Here is a 14,715-nt window from a genome sequence, read left to right on the forward strand (position 1 = left end):
ATATAAATATAGATGACATCTTTAAATAGCTTTGAGCTCTGAAATAGAATATACTAAAACAAAAAGCTGTTCGGAAGATTAATTGATTGACAATTTATTGCACCCCTCCCCCATGCCATTGTTGTTGTGGTTGCGAATTCCATTTGGGAGACTAAAGGTAGTAAAAGTGGCTAACAATGGTGAAAGATATTTAATACCAACTGATACAAGCTGCATTTTAAATTCCATGCATGAGAATTCTCTGGTGGTCCAGTGGTTGCGACTTTGCCTTCTCCTGTAGGGGGTGCATGTTTGATCCCTGGTCGGGAGCTAAGATCCCACCTGCCTCGTGGCCAAAAAACCAAAATATAAATAACAGAAACAATGCTGTAACAAATTCAACAAAGACTTTAAAAATGATCCACATCAAAATTTTTTTGTTAAATTCCATGTAATTTGTTCTTGACTGTTTTGCTATTTTTGTTTATAGCACTTTTGTGGGTATTGTTTTGTACAAATAGTGAAAAATTAGAGATAATATACAACATCTAATTGAACTATGGCAAATATTTAATTATGGAGTTCTAGGGGTAGAAGATTTGTAGCTCTTATATGAATCTACAAAAATTACTGTTTTAATTGTTTCATGGTAATTGTTATTGTGCAATCTTCGCTTCATTTATTGCCCACACTCCCTTAATTGCATATACAGTTTTATTTTCCTCGAATCTTATGTTCAAGAAGCTTTGCATATTCATCATTTGTTAGCTTCCATTATGAGAAACCAGATTAAGGATGTTATGCATAAATCGTTTTCATAACCAATTGGTTCAATTTTATTTCCAATAAAAATACAAACAATTTATATAGAGTTTACACTATTTTAAAAGATTTCATTGAATAGGTCTTAGGTCATTTATTTATCCATTCATTAAACAAGTACATATTGAACATCTATGTTATATCAAGAATTTTTCTAGATGCATGTGAGAAGCAGAAAAAAAAAAGTAATCCCTGAGTTCATGGAATTTATATTTTAATCAGACAGTGAATGAAATTAAACAAGTGAATAGAAAAATATATTTTATGTCAAGTGATGACATGTGCTATGTATGGACACAATAAAACAGCAGAAAATTGAGATGAGAGTGCCCAGGTAAGGGGGAAATGAAGTTTTAAGTAGAGTTTTAAAGTTTTAAATAGATCATGCATGGTCACATGGAGAATGTGTGTGTGTGTGTGTGTGTGTGTGTGTATATACATATTTATTTTTTTTTGCTCAGAAAATAAGTTGAAGGAACCAGCCATGTGTATATTGGAAGGAAGCAATGTGTAAATGTAGACGTCCTGAGGCAAAAGTAAGCCTGGTTTGTGTGAGGATCATGCAAAGGAATTTTATATCTACTTCTTGTAGGACAGAAGCCCATGTGATGATCTTGAGCAGAGGAACCAAGATCTGACTCACTACTTGATTTAGCTTTAACATGTTCTGGTGGTGCACCAGTGTCCATAGATGATGGTGACAAGCTGGCACAGGCAGAGAGGGATATCATTTGATGTCAAAAGATTTAAAAGTCAAATATTTAGGAAGGTGAGAAATCTCCATACTGCTTGGCACAGTGGCTGCATCAGTTTCCACTCCCACCAAAAGTGTACGAGTGTTCCCCTCTCACCACATCCTTGCCAACATTTGTTATCCATGTTCTTGCTGATGGCAGTCATTCTGACTAGTTTATGGTGATATCTAATTGTGGTTTTGATTTGGATTTCCCTGACGATTAGTGACATTGAGCATCTTTTCATGACCTATTGGTCATCTGCATTTCCCCTTTGAAAGAAGTGTCTATTCATTTCTTTTGCCTGTTTTTTAACCTGGTCATTTGTTTGTTTGGTTGGTTTTTTGATGTTGAGTTGTGTTGTTATTTATATATTTTGGAAATTAACCCCTTATCAGTAATCATTTGCAAATGTTCTTTTCCCATTCCCATGGTCTCTCTTGCAGAAAAGGTTAATTAATTAAAAGTTTAATTAGGTCCCATTTGTTTATTTTTGCTTTTACTTCCGTTACTTTGGAAGATGGATCATTTCTGTGATTTATGTCAGTGTTCTGCCTATGTTTCTTCTAGGAGTTTTATTGGATCTGGTCTTACATTCATGTCTTTAATCTATTTTGAGTTTATTTTTGTCTATGATATTAGAGAATGTTCTAATTTCATTCTTTTACATGTAGCTATCTAGCTTTCCCAGCACTACTTATTGAAAAGTCTGTATTTTCTTCACTGTATATTCTTGTCTCTTTTTGTGCTGAGTGAGAATTATCTATGGAAGCAGGGGATAAAAGGACAATTCCACCATCTTGAACTCCTGTGTTGCAAGGACTATGGCAGCGGGGGAAGTGGGAGGAAATAGGCTCCATTTGAAAGATCTGCAGGGAAAGTAAATCCAGGGCGGACCCAGGTAAAGAGGTTACCATATGTTGTATTTGATACATGTATAGTTATCAGCCTAACGATAGGCTCTTTGTTTCTACATTAAAGCATGTAACCTGCTTCACTGGAGACCTAGATGATTTGGCTTGGAGTCTTAGCAATCACCACAGAGATCTGATTGAAATCTAGAAATACTGACATGGTCGTTTTATTCCCTCTTCTCTTCTCTCCCTGAATCTGTTTCTCTGTCTATATAATAGTGCAATGCTGCCATAGAGGAGAGTTGGGTTCAGCACTCTCTGTAGAACAAAGGTTAACCTTTTGAGAATTCCATGATCCTTTCTAGTGATACCACATCTCACTTTTTGCCAATCTTTACATTTAACAGATGACATTTTGCCATGTCAAGAGGCATCGAATACTGAGAAGGAACTATGCCATCCAGATAGAAGTCTCTGCAGATTTGATTCTACAGATGAAGGATTGAGGTGTAAGTGCAAAAATGAGATGCCTGCCTGCCATCCATGAGACTCGGACCCCCACAGAAATATCAAACCACTAGTAGGGGTACTCACTCGACAGGCTCTGTGTCATCTGTGTCCTCATTTTACCAGGAGTATCACTGGGGTTTTAGCTGGATTGTAATTGGAAGTGTGTGGTTTATTAAAAAATGAAAGATAGTAAATATATCAAGTTAAGGTAATGTTTTGAAAAATAGTTGCTCTAAAAATCATGGAATTAAATACAATGTATCTTCTTTAAAATTTTAATGTGATTATGAATAGTAAATGATTTAAGCTAACTGAATTCCATAAAGTAGGTAAAGTCTGGTATTTCTTATGAAAAAAAAACACACAGTGGAAGTGTGGTAATGGTTCTCATTTGGGAGGATGCCTGTCTGGATCAAATTAAGAACTTTTAAAAAGAAGAGTTCACTCTAAGGCTTATTGGTATGAATTAGTGTATTTGTATGTGTATATATGCTTAGCCTTGATTGCAACTATAACCATTGTTAAGCAGCCACTCCAGTAGACTGTGATAGTCTGCCAACATCTTTTTCTCCTCTCCTCAGTGTGTCAAGCCTGTGGATTTGCATTTGACATGTGTGACTGGGTATCAGAACCAACTGCTGGGCAAACTTCCTGGATGCGCACAAAAGCAAGAGAAATTCCTGTGTTAGAATATACACCTCAACAAGATCAGAGCAGTGATGATGAAGGTAGCAAATAAAAATCATATCAATTATACTTCCATTTTTACTTTTTTTAGTGTTTGCTCTAGAATCATAGAAATGTATTTACAACTAAGCTACGATTTTTTTCAAATAACTCTATACTTTTCATGGGTAGTGCAAGGAACTTATTATAATAAAATGCTCCTAATTCTTCCCTCAATTCTCTCATATTATTGATATCATTCATTTCACTTAATTAGCAAATACATTAAGACTATTCCTGTTGTGAACGAATTTATTTTTTGATCAGCTAAGCAAGCTGAAAATAAAATGTTTTGTTTTACATTCATTTATTCCTTCTCTAATACTATTCCTTTCTTTATGTAGATCAGAGTTTCTGACCTGCGTCATTTTTCTTCTCTCTGAAGAATGCCTTTTAGCATTTCTTACAAAGCAAGTCTGGAGTATTTCAAAATTTTTGCTTGTCTTTGATTGTCTGCAGTTTTTAATATAATAATTTGCTTAGGTATTGTTTCTTGAACATTTATCCTACTTGGTGTTTCCTGAGCTTCTAGGATCTGCACTTTGGTGTCTGTCTGACATTGACTTGGGGGAAAATTCTCAGTCATTATTACTTCAAATACTGGTTTTCTTCCTGTCTCTCTTCTTCTCATACTCCCATTATGCATATGTTGCATCTTTTCAGTTTTCCCAGAGTTCTTAGATAGAATTAAAGAATTGCTCCTTTATTTTCCACTGTTTGCTTTCAGTTTTGGAAGATCCTGTTGATGTATTCTTAAGCTCAGATTCATTCCTCAGTTGAGTCAGTCTATTAATGAGTTCTTTGAAGGCATTCTTCATTTCTGTTCTAGTGTTTTTTATTCCTAACATTCTAAACTCTCTGCCTATATTATCCTTTTTGCATGTTTTCTACTTTTTCTGTTAGAACTCTTAACTTATTAATCCTAATTTTAAAAAAATTACCGTCTTATTATAACATCCCTGCCATTTATGGGCCTAGTACTGATGCTTTTTCTTTCTCTTCAAACTTTTTTGCCTTTTAGTATGCCTTGTAATTTTTTTGTGAAAGCCAAGCATATTGGAATTAAGATAAATAGGTGTTTAATATGAGGTTTTTATATTTTTCCAGCTACAGATTAGGCTCTGTTGACTGATGGCCATAGCTTTTAATGTCTGAGATGAAAATTGTATCTGATATTTTTGTTTTCGTGCCACTGTTGTCTTTGGGTTTCCCTAGAGATGTCTTCTGAAATAAGGTCTGAGGCCTGCTGTTCCTTTGATAACATGCCCTTGTTATTTTACAAGACCACTTTTGATGTGGTGATAACTTGTGAGAGGAAGGGAAGCATCCTATAGTCCCATGAGTCAATCTCAGTCTTTGAGAGGAATGGTACCTTTGCTCTAAAACCTTCACAAATCCTTCTCCCTTACATCAGGTGAAACAGGAATGCCAGAGGGGACTGGGTCTGGGTATTTGCCTCACTTCATGTGGAAGGTTAGAACCTGATGGATTTGATACTTCACTTCTCCCTGATCTCAACTGCAGTCAGTTACATGGTGGTGGTGGTAAATAGTTTGTTTTGAGCGAAAGTCTTGTTAAGAATTACAGGAGAGGCCAGGTATATTTCAAAATGATTACTTTCCTTTTCCTCTGTGCTGTGCTCAGCTGCTTCAGTCCTGTCTGACTCTCTGTGACCTATGAACTGTAGCCCATCTGGCTCCTCTGTCCACAGGATTCTCTAGGCAAGAATACCGGAGTGGGTTGCCGTGCCCTCTTTCAGGGGATCTTCCCAACCCAGGAATTGAACCTATATCTCCAGGGTCTTCCACGTTTGCAGGCAGGTTCTTTACCCACTGAGCCACCTTGGCAGCCCTCTTTTTCCCGTTGTTGTTGTTGTTGTTCAGTTACTCAGTCATGTCTGACTGTTTGCAACCCCATGGACTGCAGCATGCCAGGCTTCCTTGTCCTTCACCATCTCCCAGAGCTTGCTCAAACTCATGTCCATTGAGTCAGTGGTGCCATGCAACCATCTGTTCCCCTGCTGCTGCTGCTAAGTTGCTTCAGTCGTGTCCAACTCTGTGCGACCCCATAGACGGCAACCCACCAGGCTCCCCCGTCCCTGGGGTTCTCCAGGCAAGAACACTGGAGTGGGTTGCCATTTCCTTCTCCAATGCATGACAGTGAAAAGTGAAAGTGAAGTCGCTCAGTCATGTCCAACTCCCATGGACTGCAGCCCACCAGGCTCCTCCATCCATGGAATTTTCCAGGCAAGAGTACTAGAGTGGGTTGCTGTTGCCTTCTCTTCTTCTCCCTAGCTGTAGGCAAAAAGGGATTTTGCTCTAACTCTTACTGTGAGAATCTGGTAGGGCTCCTGGAGGTAAAACAGAATGGGGTCCTCCCTAAGACGGGACTGTCTGGAGTTTTCAGCTCTCAAGGGCATTCACACTGAGCCTCTCACAGTTCATCCATTACAGTCTAGATTTCTCCACCCCAGTACTGATTCCCACAGAAGTTTGTGTTCTTGGGATTCTGGTCTTGAAATTTGTGATTCTCTATATCTGCTTGTCTCACCAGTTCCTGCCCAGTGGTTTGTACCCTGACCTCAATTTTCTTAGGGGTATAAGAGGAGTTGTTGATTTTCAGTTCATATATTTTCTTGCTGAGTGGATGGGAGTAGCAACTCCCAAGCTCCTTACATAGTGGTCCAGAAACAGGAAAATTTGCAGGCTCTTTTTCTTTGTTCTTGCCTTCTTGTTCAGCTGTTTTATTGTGGTATTACTCAGTAACCCAGAACCTTATGTGAGTAACAGTCCTGTTTTAGGGTCTCATATGTTTTCCACATTCTGTCACTTAGCCCTAGCCACAGCAATGAGGGTAGGCATATTTCCCATCTCAGTTTATAAGCAAGGTTCCCAGCCCCAATCTCTAACTTCATTGAGAGAATTAGGCTCTGTTCATCCAGGACTGTGCAGCATTTGAAGTAGTTGAAATTCTCGCCACTACAGCCTGTCTGGTCTCAAGTCTGAGAGTTCTATGGTTTCAGCTCTGTTCATCATATCTGTTCTTCCTTATCTTTTGAGATGTTTTCTCTTGTGCTTATTCTTTCTCTGCTTTTATAAAACTGTATTTTTATGTCATTTATCATTTCCTTGTGTATAGGTCAGAGGCAGAGTATTAATTTACTGTACTATTTTGATTAAAGTCAATCAGAGCTTCATTAAATTCATAGTTTTTTTTTTTGAAGCTGTAGGAATATTTGCTATCTTACAAGGAAATAGAGCATTTGAAAAACCTTATTTTTGGAATTAAAGTTATAACAATATAGAAATAGCTTTGTATTTCTGTATTATATGTATTACTGAATTAAAACAAATCCAAATTAGTTTTAAGAATCAGATGGGAAAAATTGATTGACAGTATTTTTATGTACTACAAAACCCATCCATGTAATTTGTGGGATTGTAAGTATCTGGTACTTCAACATAGTTTGGTCAGAAAGAGGCAGTTTAAATTACATTCCCTTAAATGATGAAGGTTTTCCTGTGAAGAATAGAAAAAATAACCAAAAGGGAAAATAATTCTGGGAGGAAAGATGAGGAATTTTTGATTAAAGAAAGATTGCATTGTGACATTTAAATGATCATTTGGTGGCACAGAGATTTTTGTATCAATAGATTTCTTTTTATAAGAACATTCATATTAAGGATAGTATAAAACTTTGATTTCAGGAATTAGGATGAGATCAAATATGTCTGTCAAAATCAAATATGGCAGACTTCTCTGGTGGTCCAGTGGTTAAGACTTTATCTTCCAATGCAGGGGGTGAGGGTTCTACCCCTGGTCAGGCAGCTAAGATCCCATATGTCTCATGGCTGAAAAAACCAAAGCAGATAACAATATTGGAACAAATTCAATAAAGACTTAAAAAATGGCCCACATCCAAAAAAGAGTAAGAAAATACGGAAATGAAAATCTATGATTTGTAGTTGATGTCATTAAAAAAAATCCTATTCTTTTAAATAAAATACTTGTGTTTTAAACTTGATTTTGAAAATTCCAGAAACATGATAATTTTGTTCAAACAGAAGCAGCTGAGTTTTTATCTAAGTTGCTTTCCCCCCCTTTATTTTTCAGGTTACTGTCTATGGGTAGGGGCTAAGCAAGCTTCTACTCTTAACCATTTAGACAGCAGGGCTTATCTGAATAGCTCCGTGTGTCACTGCCTGGGCAGGAGCTGCCATCTTCAATTCTATTACTCTATGGAAAACAGTGTTCTCAGAGTAGGACTGTCTAATGATAAGGTGAGAATAAACTTGTATTACTTTCAAATTCATTAATAAATTAAATTTCTATTCTTGGGAATTTGTATTTCTATTTCTTAGTTATGTGTAGACTGCAGGTATTTTTTAACTTGCCTTTATTTGATATACTTTTATTTTTTTTCTCTGAGGGGGAGTTTATGTTTTTCTTTTCCATTATGTTTTAGTTTCCTTTGCTATACAACAGGACCGTGTTTATTTGGTATACCTTTAAAAAATGTACTAAGAAATTAGTTTAAGAGATATTGTCAAGTACAAAAGTCATGGTGGTAGTTTGTAAAAACTTCATAAGATTTTTAAAATTCATGAAAATATATTAAAAGAAACTATGGTGTCATAATGTATTGGGGATTCTGTATTATTAACTCTACACTGAAATGTTGATGTGATCTGCTCTGGACTTTTATTCTCTGTAACCTTAAAGCTATAAATATGATGGAAGTAAATTACTTGTTCTGTTACAGTAGATTCAGTTTTAAAAGATTGGTAATTGCTGATTAAATAAGCCAAATGAGTCATATAACTGGAAAAAAATAGTGCATTGGGCAGAGAGAAAGTTGTAGTGGTAATGCTAGTGAGTAAAAAAAAAAAACTAACTTTAACTGAAAACAATTCTCTACGCATACAAATTCTCTGAGAATTTCTATTGTGAAAAATTTATTTACAGGTAGGAATAAAGAAATTGTAGGGGTAAACAGCAGTCACTGCAGAAATGGGAGACATTTGACAATAATTGCAGGAATTCTGACACTGGAAAAGGACGGTAAAAGCCTCCAATCAAGTTTCCTTTTGCTCAAATGGCTTTGGGTAAATTGAGTTGAAACTTCTGTGTGACATCAGTCAGATTCATTCTTCAACAAAAGTTTATCAGTTGTACTTATCAGGTGCCACTAACCATCTTTCAGAAGCATTTTCTTTTGTTCTATTTTAAAAATTCATTATTTTTAATTGGAGAATAATTGCTTTACAATATTGCATTGGTTTCTGCCATATATCAACATGAGTCTGCCATAGGTATACATATGTCCTCTCCCTCCTGAACCTCCCTCATACCCTCCACTCCATCCCACCCCTCTAGGTTGTCACAGAGCACCAGATCTGAGCTCCATGTGTTATACAGCAACTTTCCACCGGCTATCTAATTTTACACAAATAATGTCAGTGTTTCAGGGCTACTCTCTCCATTTGGGCCACCCTCTTCCCTCTGTGTCCACAAGCCCATTTTCTATGACTGCCTCTCCATTGCTGCCCCACAGATAGGTTCATCAGTACTGTCTTTCTAGATTCCATATATATACACAATATATGATATTTATCTTTCTCTTTCTGTACTTCATCCTGTAGATGTGTGAAGTGACTTCATAGTTGATCCTCAAGTATCAAACTTCTTATTACCAAGATACTTGAACATCGAAAAGGCATTCTTTTTCTCCTGAGTTCTATCATTTCACCTGTCCCATTTTCTTTTTTGTGTCATTCTCATCATATCCAGTTTTTTTTTTTTTCTTCTACTTCTCTTTTCCAGGACCTTCACAGACTTCTAAAGCTGAATACTCTCATTAGATGGCCTAATACATTTTCCTTTGTTACACGGATGAGACACAATTTGTAGCATTTTACTATATTTTTATTACATTTTTTTTTCAGTAGTATTTGGCAGTGCACTGCCCTAGAATCTATTTGATATATTTCATTCAATTTGACATGGTATGGGATTTCTTTGGAAGGAACGATGCTAAAGCTGAAACTCCAGTACTCTGGCCACCTCATGCGAAGAGTTGACTCGTTGGAAAAGACTCTGATGCTGGGAGGGGTTGGGGGCAGGAGGAGAAGGGGACGACAGAGGATGAGATGGCTGGATGGCATCACTGACTCGACAGACGTGAGTCTGAGTGAACTCCGGGAGTTGGTGATGGACAGGGAGGCCTGGCGTGCTGAGATTCATGGGGTGGCAAAGAGTCAGATGTGACTGAACAACTGAACTGAACTGAGGTGGGTGGAGGGGCTGAAACACCTCCCTGCCCTTTCTGTAGGGCTCCAAACTTTTCAGATAATTGGAAAAATTTTACAAACAAAAATAGGTTTAACTTTATATGTTATAGCATTCAAGCTTCAAGTATCTTTTAGTTACTATCAGCTGTGTCATGTAAACCAAGTCCAGTGAACTTTCATGTCCTTTGAAACTTTCTGTAATTTCCAAATCCTCCTTTAACAAAGGCATAGTAAAAAGAAAATTCTGAAATTTTGTTGAGCTTATATTATAGTTAAAGATGCATTTTAAAAAGTATGATGTTACAATACTGCTTTTCAAAAGGTGGGTAATTAATATTCATTAAATGTTGAATGAATTATTATCCTAAGTTTAAGTAGAAATTTGTGTGTTTTATCTTCTAATACTAAGGGTTATTTTAATATCCTGAACATCAGTGGTAGATTATGTTTCAGTATGTGTATATGGAGATATGAATTATTGGAAGTGAGCAGTATCATTCCTCTGGCTTTGGGACTGTACAAGAAAAAAGTGCGAATAAATTGGTTTCAAATACTATGTCATATAATAATAATAGACTTCTCAAGATTCTGTCTCCCACCTTATAAGAAGAAGTTAACCGTGGAGAACTCATCCAGTGTATTAATCAGAAACAATTGGAGGTACATCTTAGGCAGTGTTGACTGATACTTGATCCATGAGTTCACTGGTATTCTGCAAGGCACTGTCCAGTCTTTTCTGACACTATTCACTGTGCTCGCTACATGCCATACATCGGTCACTAGTGCAAAATCTGCATCACAGTACATTTAAATTACAACTTGATGTTGTGTCACAAAGTTAAAAAGGACTTCAAACCTATCATTTAAAAAATTAGCTCTTGATGAAAATGATCATTAACATAATCTGTGGATAGAATAACAAAAACAATCCTTATGATAACGTGTGCAGGTGAACCAAGAAATATCTAGGGGGAATGTTAAGCACAATTTTATTTTTTGGAGTACTTTAGAGCTTGAGAAATAAAAAATAGGTGAAAGGAAAGTTGTTAGATAAAAAGTTGAAACTTTGAAAGTCAGCTCCAGTGTATGTACCATCTAACTGTTCTTAGGATTAAGTTTCTGCCAATCATCTATAAGATAATAATCGTAGCAACAGCCTATCTTTTATCCTCAGGAAAGTTGCCATGTCAGTGAGCCAAGGATAGTATGGGTTCCAAGCTTGTGGTGACTTTTATATATTTTTAAAATTCCCACTGGCAAATAAATAGGAGGAACTTGTAGTTGAGAAAGGAAAGAAAATGCCTTAGAAAAATATCTTTTCTTGTGTGATACAAGTTTTAAAGCTATAATAAGCTTTCCTTGAAGGAGAGCTTTTGCTAAAGTACATGGACCTATCACCACATGCAATCAAAAGTAGTTAAAAAAAAAACTTGAATTTGATATCTGATTCCCCCCCCCCCACTGGAAGAGGGGGGGAGAAGCAGAGAGCTCTAAGAGATCCGATCATAAATATTTTTCTTGAGAGGTAAAACGGCATTATTAAGCCTGGTCTGGGGAGTTTTGCTGTTGTTGTTGTCCAGTTGCTAAGTCCTAGGTGTGTGCTCAGTTACTCAGCCGTGTCTGACTCTTTGCGACCCCATGGACTGTAGCCCATCAGGCTCCTCTGTCCATGGGGATTCTCCAGGCAAGAATACTGGAGTGGGTTGCCATTCCCTTCTCCAGGAGATCTTCCTGACCCAGGGGTGAAACCCACATCACTTGCATCTCCTTCATTGGCAGGCATATTCTTTACCACTCTGTCACCTGGGAAGCTGGTCTAGAGAAGTAAAGACATTTACATAATTTTGATTGATTGATTTTAAGATAATAGAACATTGGAACATCACTTGAAGGCTTTTCTGACCTGAGGGTTTGTGTTTTACATTGACACCTGTTGAAAGTAACTAGCTAAGTGTGAGAGTATGGACAAATATAAAATAAAAGCTGATATCATGTAGTTGGAGTAAATTTTTTTTGTTTGTATTACTTGTGTTGTCAGATAGGAAAATGTGGTAGAAAAGTCTAGATTTCATGCACAATATACCATTAAATGATTTTTCAAATGCTAAGTTAAGTTTAGAAAGAACTATGCTCAGCCTCCTGAACAAAATGTAAATGCATTCTTCTTCAGGTAGAATGGGGAAAATCAATTAGCCATTGTGAAGAAAGAGCAAAACAACTGTACATTACCCACATAAAGTGAAAGTGAAGGGACGTGGTGAATGCAGCTTGCCTGGTAGTGTCAATAAAAGCGTCAGTGGAGGACATAGTGTCTCAGTGCTAAATAACTAAAGTTGCTTAAGAAATTATTGAAAGAAAAATTTGCTGTATTTTTCAACCCTTTATAACTTCATTGTGATGTGACCTGGAAACTATCAGCTGAAAATATGTGTCTGCCATGTATGTTTCATTGTCTTATGGAAGTCTTAAATGTTCATATAAATAAGTAATAGAATGAAGTACATTTTAATGGGTTTAGACTATCTTCTCTGAAATATTTAAGACCTAGAAATTGGAGTAGATAACAGAGGGCAAAGAACAAAGCTAAAAAGAAATTCATATTTAGAAAATCTTGCATATGAATGAAATAAGTGAAACCAAGTAAGGAGATAAAGGCTCTTAAGAGTCTGAAAATGATGGATGTCATGTGTCATCTGGATTACAATTAGATGTCACCTTCCAGTGCTGTTTCCTATCTCACAGATGGGAGGTCACAGAGATGGCCTCAGAGTTTAACCTGAGACATTTATGCCACTGTCTGCATTTTCACTGAATTTCACTATCTATCTATATCTATCTATCCTCCTCCTCCTCCTAAGTTGCTTCAGTCGTGTCCGACTCTGTGCGACCCCACAGATGGCTGCCCACCAGGCTCCTCTGTCCCCAGGATTCTCCAGGCAAGAATATTGGAGTGGGTTGCCATTTCCTTCTCCATATCTATCTATATATGTGTGTGTGTGTGTATGTGTATATATATATATATATATATATATATATATATATATATATATAATTGTTCAGTTGCTCAGTCATGTCCGACTCTTTGCAACCCCATGGACTGCAGCACTCCAGGCCCCCCTGCTCCTCACCATCTCCTGAAGTTTGCCCAAGTTCATGTCCATGGCATTAGTGATGCCATCCAGCCATCTCATCTTCTGATGCCCTCTTCTCCTTTTGCCTTCAATCTTTCCCAGCATCAGGGACTTTTCTAATCAGTTGTCTGTTCACATCAGATGACCAAAATACCAGAGCTTCAACTTTAGCATCAGGCCTTCCAACAAATATTCAGGTTGATTTCCTTTTAAGATTGACTGGTTTGATTTCCTTGCTGTCCAGTGGACTCTCAGGAGTCTTTTCTAGCACCACAGCTCGAAGGCATCAATTCTTTGGCATTCTGCCATCTTTATGGTCCAGCTCTCACAACCGTACATGACCACTGGGAAGGCCATAGCCTTGACTATATGGACGTTTGTTGGCAGAGTAATTTCTCTGCTTTTCAACACATTGTCTAGGTTTGTCATAGCTTTCCTGACAGAAGCAATCGTCTTCTGATTTCTTTGCTGCAGTCACCATCCACAGTGATTATATATATCACTCAATCTAAGGAAAATAGGGTTATTTCATAGCATGAAAGCACAATCAAAATCATAAATCCAATACTATGGGCAAAATTATGGAGTACTTTATAAACTTTTATCAAATATATGACCTCCTAGTATATAGTAACATAGTTTCGCATATACTTTGCAACCTGGAAAATGACCATCATAGAGACATCTGACATAGGATGCTTTAGAAGACATGGAAAGGTCTTTGAGTGACTGGAGAGTAAAAGAGAAATATAATCTCCAGAAAAGAACTGTATGATTTGGAACTTGGAATGACTTCTTCCATAGGAAAAAATATTTGAGATTTGCAGAAAATATATCTGATAACATTTTTTTACTTTCATGTTAAATATTTTCTTGCATTTTTTCTTTTCTTTAATCAAGGCAATATTGCAGAATGTAGTAATGTCAGTGGGAACAGTGTTTAAATAGCTGGCTTATTAATTGATGCTTCAGTTCAGTTCAGTCACTCAGTCGTGTCTGACTCTTTGCAACCCCCTGAATTGCAGCATGCCAGACTTCTTTGACCATCACCAACTCCCGGAGTTCACTCAAACTCATGTCCATCGAGTCCGTGATGCCATCCAGCCATCTCATCCTCGGTCGTCCCCTTCTCCTCCTGCCCCCAATCCCTCCCAGCATCAGAGTCTTTTCCAATGAGTCAACTCTCGCATGAGGTGGCCAAAGTACTGGAATTTCAGCTTCAGCATCATTCCCTCCAAAGAAATCCCAGGGCTGATCTCCTTTAGAATGGACTGGTTGGATCTCCTTGCAGTCCAAGGGACTCTCAAGAATCTTCTCCAACACCACAGTTCAAAATCATCAATTCTTTAGCACTCAGCTTTCTTCACAGTCCAACTCTTACATCCGTACATGACCACTGGAAAAACCATAGCCTTGACTAGACGGACCTTTGTTGGCAAAGTAATGTCTCTGCTTTTGAATATGCTATCTAGGTTGGTCATAACTCTTCTTCCAAGGAGTAAGCATCTTTTAATTTCGTGGCTGCAATCACCATCTGCAGTGATTTTGGAGCCCAAAAAAATAAAGTCTGACACTGTTTCCACTGTTTCCCCATCTATTTCCCATCAGTGATGGGACCAGATGCCACGATCTTCGTTTTCTGAATGTTGAGCTTTAGGCCAACTTTTTC

The 14,715-nt window shown here is 37.3% G+C and overlaps 1 protein-coding gene across 1 annotated transcript in view; it reads left to right on the plus strand.

Moving 5' to 3' along the window:
• The window catches only part of MALRD1 (MAM and LDL receptor class A domain containing 1), a 590,849-nt gene that overhangs the window by 33,421 nt on the left and 542,713 nt on the right, over positions 1-14,715 (plus strand). The window contains exons 6-8 of the mRNA XM_068987706.1: positions 2,797-2,898; positions 3,481-3,627; positions 7,739-7,905. Coding sequence (XP_068843807.1) covers positions 2,797-2,898; positions 3,481-3,627; positions 7,739-7,905 — 416 coding nt within the window. The remainder of the gene's footprint in view (positions 1-2,796; positions 2,899-3,480; positions 3,628-7,738; positions 7,906-14,715) is intronic.

This window comes from Capricornis sumatraensis, chromosome 15 (assembly GCF_032405125.1).
Source record: "Capricornis sumatraensis isolate serow.1 chromosome 15, serow.2, whole genome shotgun sequence".
NCBI classification, from domain to species: domain Eukaryota; kingdom Metazoa; phylum Chordata; class Mammalia; order Artiodactyla; family Bovidae; genus Capricornis; species Capricornis sumatraensis.